Consider the following 8,971-nt stretch of genomic DNA (forward strand, 5'->3'; position numbering starts at 1 on the left):
GGGGGGGGTGGGGGTCACATCACAGTGGAGTCAGCTGTCTTAACCGTGGCTTGTGTACTGCAAATACATACGAGCATCATCACTGTGTCTGTCACGCGACTTTGTTCCCCTTTCGGGCTTGAACTGATGGTAAAACTAAGGACATTATGTACCGTCTTTACATTTATGTTGAAAGCTGAAGCTCGCGATTATGGAAAGGGGCGTTACATTTTCCGTTCGGTCAATCACAATGCACTGGGTCAGCTGGCCAATCAGAGCGGACTGTGCTTGTCGGAAGGAGGGGCTTTGTAGAAAACGATGCAAATTGAGAGAGGCAGGGCATAGAGGAACTGCAATAATGTACAGTATTTGAGAAATAATGTGTTTTTTGAACATTAAAGCATGTCAACATATTCTGTTACACCAAATACACAAAATAATGATCTTTAAAATAGCATCATATGACCCCTTTAATACGTTTATTCAGCAATCATGATCAAAAAGTGACAGTAACATTGATAAGATTTCTACTTCAAATTAATGCTGTTCCTTCAACTTTTTAAAAATGTATAATGGTTTCCACAAAAACTGTATGCAGCACAACTGTGTTTTTACCATTGAGCACCAAAATCAGCATATTAGAATGATGTCTGAAGGATCATGTGACACTGAAGACTGGAGTAATGATGCTGAAGTTATCTTTTGCATTAAGATACATTTAGCTTTTGCATCACGGAAATGAATTACATTTCCAAATATATTAAAATAGAAAACAATTATTTTAAATTGTAATAATATTTCACTATATTGCTGTTGCACTATATTACTAAATATATTGTAGAAACTACATTTTCTGTAAAGTTGCTTTGCAACGATTTGTATCGTGAAAAGCGCTATACAAATAAACTTGAATTTAGTTGTTTTACTGTATACAAATAAATGCATCCATAAAAGACATCTTGCAAAAACATTTAAACAAATCTTATTAACCCCAAATTTTAAATGGTAGAACAGTGATCTATTAAAACTACAAGAAATGCCACATGAAGACCACGTTAAATAAATACAGATAGACCATATAAATCAAAATAATGCTCACAAACAATGTGTTACGCTATAGCAAGATCCTTTTGAACTTTCCATCGAATATCTTTGCAGGCAGGTAAATGTAAACCCTTCTGATTGGAATGAAGGCAGAAGACAAGGAGTAATGCAGATGGACATTAGTAACATGAGCTTGCTTTGCTGAACGCTGTCAGGGCTGATAATCTCTTGCACATGGTGTGACGCAGTCCAGTTTCCCGTTTCCTAGATACTGATTTAAACAAAATTTGCTGTTGAAAGTGTTGTCTGCTGTAATATTAGGCTAAAGAAGATAACAAACGGTGAAGAGAGAAACTGTCTTAGTGAATTACAGAAGTCACGTTTCCTTTCTGAACGCCACACTGACAGCATAACCTATAAATATCTAGTTTCCCGTGGTGGGTGTCATAGCTGTAAACAAATGTATACTTCATGTGATTCTTTTATGTGAATGCAAGTTATGCCGTTGTTTGCGCAACTGACCTTTGTCTACATAAATCTCAGCACTCTTAGACTGACTGTCTGTCTAGTTGTAAAACTTTGAGACGGATGTGGTATTATTCCATGATCATTATTAGACAAAGTTGTGGCATTTGCTACTTTTCTAAGTCACTGTCAACCCAAGTCACGTTTATTTATATAGCACTTTATACAATACAGATTGTATCAAAGCAGCTTCAGTACAATAAACAAGAAAATAACAGTGTTAATAATGTAGAGTTCTATATACAGTAGTGTCGTTGCACTTCGGGTGTCACAAGATCGAGACCTTTCCCGATCCTGTACCCCCTCTCTCTCCCACTTTGACAATACTGTCCTATCCTAACCACTGTTGCCAACTCTCGCAAGATAAATAAGCAACCGCAGCTTCAAAAACAAGCCCAAAACAAAAAATTTTTTTTGATGATTTATTATTATCAATTATTTATTACCAATAATGAGCCTGCAACATATTAAACTGAAACCACTCTTTTATCTGAAAAGCAAAAACAGAAGTTATTTTACAAAAATCAGCAAACTGCAACAAAGTGGGAACAAAACTCATCTCCAATCACCTGTGAGCAGAATAGGATTGGAGAGATGGAAAAGGAGAAAAACACAGCTTCGAAGGGGAGCTGTAACATAGCCACATATTTATAGCCTACTAAAATATAGGCTATTCGAACCAAATGTATATCTTAGTATTAGTATAGGACTACTTGTTTTTTATTACAGCACATGATAATTAATACATTACAAAAGCATTGTAAAAATTAAAAATTAGGCTAAAAGAAATTCATCCCACTCCTCTACTTCTATCATCGCTTGGATTACAGCATCACGCGCCTTCTTTTTGAATGTGATTTTCTCCAATTAGGGTGAAGAGGAGCGGAACATTTGGCAAATTACGGTGTAGCACTTATATTATTGCACTGGTTGACTATTAATGTGAGCAGACAGAGTGTCAATCAATGCATTGGAGAATACAGCGAACATAAATAAAGAAATGAAGTTGCTTGTCAGATTTCCCTAACAAGCAACCATATTTTTTTTAAATAAGCCCCAAAAAAAAAGTGACCAGGGATTTTTTAACGCAACTTTACAAAAAAGAAGCCCAAAGTGGCGTATAATACGTGGACTTGGCAAATCTGATCCTAACAAAAGGCAAAAATGCCAAAAGTAAATATATATATATAGCAGAGTTCTTTATTTATGAAACAAATACAATTTCAGTTGTAAAGCAGCTCAACAAAGACAATAGGGTCATTATTCAGTTCAATTTAGTTTTGATTCAATTTAGTGTTGATTCGATTTAGTTTGGTAACAGTGTGAATGTTGCAAATGTTTTATGCACTTGTGCTCAAGGCACAATTGGTCGGTAAATGTTATTTTGGTTTACATCGACATGAGGGCATGTAAATGACACAAATGTCATTTGAGGTTTATTTGACCCTTTATTTGAAGAGTGTCTGTTCTGAGTGTTTCTTTGTTTTTAGTGTTAAATCCGTGCAGCAACAAGATGCCGGGAAGTATTGGTGTGAGGTTGAATATTATGGCAGGATCATTTCCTCAGAGCCTGCTTGGATTACAGTAGAAGGTATGTCAGTTGCTGCTTCAGAATCCATCGAATGATCGAATTCTCAGATTATATCTTGTTGATTTAGTGCAAACACTACATAAATGCCGCCTCCTGCTCGTATTTTAGGTGTGCCTCATTTTGTGGTGGAACCGGAGGATGTGGCTGCATTTGCAGGGGAGCCGTTCAACCTGACGTGTGCTGCATCAGGTCCTCCAGAACCTGTGGAGGTGCTGTGGTGGCTGGGAGGCGAACAGAAGGGTGATTTCATGCCCTCCCCCTTAGTTCTCTTTGTTAAAGGTGAGACACACCAAGGGGCTGTCCCAATACACACATTTGCGGTCTTTGCACTCGTCTTATTTGCCCCAAAAGTGGGTGTGAAGACTGCAAGTATGTGTAGAACATTTTTTTTTTACCTGATTGGACACACTTACTACATGTGTTGTAAAAATGCAAAGAATGTTTTTACAGAGCCTTATTTACACTTTTTTTTTTTTTTTTAAATATATTTTGTACTATAAAATAATTTTAAAATGTGTGTTCAGTAGTAGGGGTTGGATGACTTAAGATTTTTTTTTTTTAAGTCGACGTCGACTAGTTGCTGATGACGCCATTAATGAACAAATAAGCCTGAAGCTTGAGCTGAGACTCGAACACTTTGTGCACAGCTATGGCATATGACACAGTACTGCCCACATGGCTATTGCTCCTATAACAGCTAATTTTTATCAGTTCTTTTGTCTTTGGGTCGTTATATTTCTCACAGATTTCTGCTCGTTCTAAATCAGATACAGATCCCTTATGAAAATGAACTATGGTTTTACTACAAATAAAACCAAAAAACCATGCTTACTATAGTTAAACCATGGTAACCACAAATTAACCTTGGTTTTGCTACACTAACCATAGTTTAACCATGGTATTTGTAGTAAAACTGTGGTTATACAAATGGTAATCAATACACCAAAAACCATGGTTACTACACTTATACTAGAATAAAACCATGGTTAATTTTTGGATAAAGTATCACAGTAAAGATTACATTTATATGAATGCATTAGTGAGAGAGCGATTGCGTGTCTGAATTAATTCCTGGCAGCGTCTCTCTACTAATAGTGAAGCTGTGCTATTTTATTGAGAAATCACAGAACAGTGTTGACAGTACATTTCAATTTCGAGCATCCAGATGGTATAATCACACGTCTTGTGGAATGCTTTCAGAGTATGCATTTATTTGTCATTTTAACTGTTTGGAAATGGAGCGTAAAGGCCTGTTCACACCAAGGACGATAACTATAAAGATAACAATAAAGATATAGCTCTAAAAATCGTTCTCAATATTAAAGAAAAGCAGAGTCCACACCACAGCTTTAACGATAAAGGCTCAGAGAAATGATATCGTTTGAATCACTTTCAGAATTATTTTTTTCCAGCTGATGAACGATAAAACATTGACACCAAGAAATCAGAATCAATCCTGCTATAACGAGCTCAAGAATTTAAAGCAGCAGACAAGTGTATGCTTAGAATAAAGAGATGATATCATCCGCTGGTGTGGACGCTAATATAGTTATTGTTATCATTATAGTTATTGTCCTTGGTGTGAAGTGTGAACAGGCCTTAAATGTGGACTTCAAAAATTTCTTATCCTGTTTTGACCTCTGTAGGACTAGTGACTTTTCGACGTCAAGCAGAGCATTAAAGTCGATTAGTCTGTGCGACCCCTATTCAGTAGTCCAAATGTAACACATGATGCAATTTACAACACAAAATGCAGACTCGTCAATAAAATGTGCATCACTTTACATTTTATTACCAAATTTTATGTAAAGTCTAATTCATTTTAACATCCCTCGAAATTTCACAATCTTAGGGACACAAGTTCCTGAACATGATGAATAATGGAATACGCTTAGTCTCAAATACTGCTCTAAAGCGGTATTAGAGATAGTGTGGAATTAGTGGGCATTAAAGGGCACTGATCTTTGGCATTTATCAGATATGGAACAGTTTTATGCATTCATTCCTGTCGTGTACACACACTCTCAAGTGGCTAAGACCGCAAGTATGGGTACTGGGCCCCAAAATCCTTTTGAAGCAAGTCAACTCAGCAGCCAACAAGCAGCCTTTCTAGTCATGCAAGCCCTAAAATCTTCGAAAGTGTTTAGCAAGCTTACATTACAATCGCATCATAAATGCAATTCCCAATTCATAAATGTCAACATACTGTATGTTCAGACAATTTGCTCAAATCAGACTAATACTGTATTTTTTAGGTTAGTCCAGCTAATGCCATACATGTTATAGAGACAGCTGATCCCGTATGCTAATCAGGTGGTGGGCACTTTGAATCTTCCACCATTCATTGTTCAACAAAGTTAAAGTTAAACTTTTAAAGTTAAAGTTTATTAACTGTAAATGTGGTTAAGTTAGTAGCGCCGCTATGTTTAGTTAGTTACTCCCCAATTCTGCTCTGAAAACACTCCTATATTTCATTATTCTATGAAAGTTTGTTTGTGCATAATATCAAACAGTCAGTGATTCAGTAGTATATTTAATCACATTATGAAACATCATGTGAAACATTTAAATTCAGAAATCCTCTTTCAGATCTGCTGTCAGGTGATATATTGGGCAGATAAATTGTAGAACTGAGTCACTGGTTGCTTTCAGTAGGTGGAGTGACTTTGAGTTTGTACAAAGGTGGAACAGTACTGTAGTGTGTTTCCGGTGGGGCAAGTTTGTGCTTGCATGTAGTGTGATACTACATAGGGTTGTGAGAGATTTTTATCAACGGTGATTTCGTGAATATTTTTGGTATGTTTGATGTATTTATGTTTCATACAGAGTTTTACAAGTCAGCATGTTCTTGTGGTAAAAAAAGACTTCTGTTAGTGCATAATGTCAAGGGCAGTTTACCGCCCTGCCTTTACATTTTGAAACTGGATCTTTTGTTTTGTGAGGGAATGCATTATAGTAATCAATACTGCTAGTGTGGTGAAGCTCAGTAAAGTAAACTTTCCAATTTAACAGCCTAATGCTGAGAAATCATTGAGTCATTAGGTCTATGTAAGACTGTGTGTCATGCAGTCATATTATCAGCCACTTGCACCTTTGGTATAAATGGGTTTTTGACTCACTCAGTGTTGAGACCTGAGCTGTTGTTTTTTCCAAGCAGTTTACTGAGGACAGGTAACTCTGTCATGATTTAAAACAATGTCACAGCTGTCATGGCCTTGTGCACGAGGCGGGCTGAGACATGAGATCAGGATGGTTTTTGTAATCTTTCTTTGAGTTATTCAGAAAACTCCTGTTTTCTGATTCACTCTTTTTGCAACTCCTCTGCATCAAATTACAATACGGGTTGCCCAAGTTCAACTAGTTTTTCTTGAAACCACTTCATAAAAATGTCGATGAAACGATGAAAAACAAAAGATAATTGTAAATGAATATATATACTGTATATATATAATTTAATATTTAAATTAGTATTTTAAAATATATTTAAATTATCATGAAAATAATGTTAGATTATAATGTCATTTTCTTTATGCAAAGTATACTTTCCTTATTTCTTTCTTTTGATTTTGGGGTGAAATGTGACCATTTAATATGCATTTTTGCAAGCTTATTAGATAGAGATACCAGTACCCCATGAAGCGCTGACCACAGCAATGTGTTTCTCATTTGCTCAACCAGGTGTGAATGACAGTATAAAGTTTTACTGTGAGGCTAAGAATGCTCGAGGTATCTCCGTGTCACGTACAGGCACAGTGCACATTAAAGGTGAGACATACCGCAGTAATTATCTCTTCCAGCTTACATAACTTTTATTGCTGCAATTCAATGTAATTGAATACAGAATGCAAAATTAGTTGTTGGTCTTTATTTTGGCAGTAATCCTTCCTTCATCAACTGTATTAGATGGTTAACCATACAAATAAAACCACAAAAGGCTCCCAGCAGAGACAAGACAAATATATGTTGTTATTATAATGCTTTTCTTTACATGTGATTTTTATGTGCAGTCTGCCCTGATTACCCCCAGGATGTTAAGGTACATCATGCGTCTGATCTTAATATAACCTTAACATGGAGTCCAGGTTTCACTGGGCACTCACAGCTTTCCACCTGCACTATACAGGTAGAGTATACCAGTTACTATAGTTTTAGAGATGATTGCATGTCTTTTTCTGTTAATGTCCTCATGCTTGTCCTATTGCCGTACAGTCTTAGTCCACTCGAAAATGAAAATCGTTTATTCACCCTCTTTTTATTCAAAACCCATATGACTTTCCTCCTGCTCACAGGTCGTATGGACTACTTTTAAGGTGCTTTTGTCCTTTTTAAAGCACCCATCCTCATTGTCTTCCATTGTATAGAACCCTTCCTTTAACAATGTGGTGTTTGGTTCTCAGATAACACGGTTAACTTTTTTCCCCGCTTAGATTGTGTTAGTGACCCATGAAATAGACCCTCATTACATCTGGAGTAGAGCGAGACATCTGTAAAAACAAATCATCTCACTGTTCTCTTGAGAAAACATTTTCCATGTAAAAAAAACCTCACAATTGTGAGGGGAAAAAGTTAGAATTGTGAGATATATATATATTCAGTGGCAGAAATATAGTAAATAGTTAGCAAATGTAATTTCTTTCAGAATCCCCAGGATTCAAATCCATATGCATAAACAAAAATGACTTTTTTTAGAGTTACATTTTGATTATGTGTCATAATGGGATGAGAAATATCTGTCTATGATCCATTTGTAGGTGTCAAAGGGACCTGGAAAGAAGGTAAAACTTCCTGATGTGGATGTGGTAGTTCCTCCCTTCCAGCATGTGTTTGAGGGACTCAGCAGTTACTCAAATTACAGTGTGAGAATCCGGTGTGATAATGAGGTGGGCTCTTCCCCCTTCTCTCCCTGGGTGGGCTTTCACACTCCAGAGGCAGGTATGTGAAACATTAGATTAGGTAATGACATTATGCATGCACGGTGTTTCTTTCTAATGTGTTCGGAGTCAAATTAACATAAATGGCATTGCTGTTGAAATTAAATTACAGACTTACATTCATGCATTTGGCAGACACTTTTATCCAAAGCAGCTTGTATTGTATTCAAAGTAAACATTTTATCAGCTCTTGCATTCCCTGAGAATCGAACCCATGACCTTGGCATAGCTAGTTCAATGCTCTGCTGTTTGAGTTACAGAATGGCGAGGTTCCCATGGGCAAAATTGATCAGATCTTCTCTAGTCCAAATTTATTTATTTATTATTTTTTATTTTTTTATATTTCATTGGGTATAAATTGCTCTTTATGAGTGCAATGTCTATAAAAGGAGTTTTGGTGACTTGTGTAACTTTCTTGATTTTAAAATACCCCATCCCAGGTTAATATGCAGACTATAAGTAAACTATTTGAAGTCCCGCCGAAATGTGTGTAGACTATGTTGGAAAACTCAGATTCATTGGTCAGAAGGGTTTAGGTTTGAAAATCATATTGACATTTTCTATGATAGTTTTTGTTATTTGTTAATAGTTTGAATTAGATTTTATTTGTATATTTTCTGTTTTAATTTTAATTTCTTTTAAGGTTTTAGTAATTTTGTTGTGTTTTTATTAGTTTTTTTTTTTTAAATGTCAATAAAGTTTTTTATGTTTATTATGTTTTAGTTTTAGTTATTTTAGTACTTCAATTTAAACTAAATGAAAATGATAAATGCCCTGGCAACTAGCAAATGAAATAAAATGTTTTATTTAATTAATTATTTATTGCAGTTAATGAATTTTTAATTTTGTCATGGTTTTAGTTTTAGTATTAGTTAACAACATTACACCCCCCCCCCCCCTC

General features: G+C 35.7%; 1 protein-coding gene across 2 annotated transcripts in view; it reads left to right on the forward strand.

Annotated features, from left to right (window-relative positions):
- The window catches only part of LOC107689305 (tyrosine-protein kinase receptor TYRO3-like), a 21,818-nt gene that overhangs the window by 4,180 nt on the left and 8,667 nt on the right, over positions 1–8,971 (forward strand). For both annotated transcript variants that reach the window (XM_016487248.1, XM_016487247.1), the window contains exons 3-7: positions 3,039–3,139; positions 3,248–3,418; positions 6,818–6,904; positions 7,147–7,262; positions 7,891–8,071. In XM_016487248.1, the coding sequence (XP_016342734.1) occupies positions 3,039–3,139; positions 3,248–3,418; positions 6,818–6,904; positions 7,147–7,262; positions 7,891–8,071 (656 nt within the window). The remainder of the gene's footprint in view (positions 1–3,038; positions 3,140–3,247; positions 3,419–6,817; positions 6,905–7,146; positions 7,263–7,890; positions 8,072–8,971) is intronic.

Source organism: Sinocyclocheilus anshuiensis, unplaced genomic scaffold (genome assembly GCF_001515605.1).
Source record: "Sinocyclocheilus anshuiensis isolate Anshui unplaced genomic scaffold, SAMN03320099.WGS_v1.1 scaffold1006, whole genome shotgun sequence".
Lineage (NCBI taxonomy): Eukaryota > Metazoa > Chordata > Actinopteri > Cypriniformes > Cyprinidae > Sinocyclocheilus > Sinocyclocheilus anshuiensis.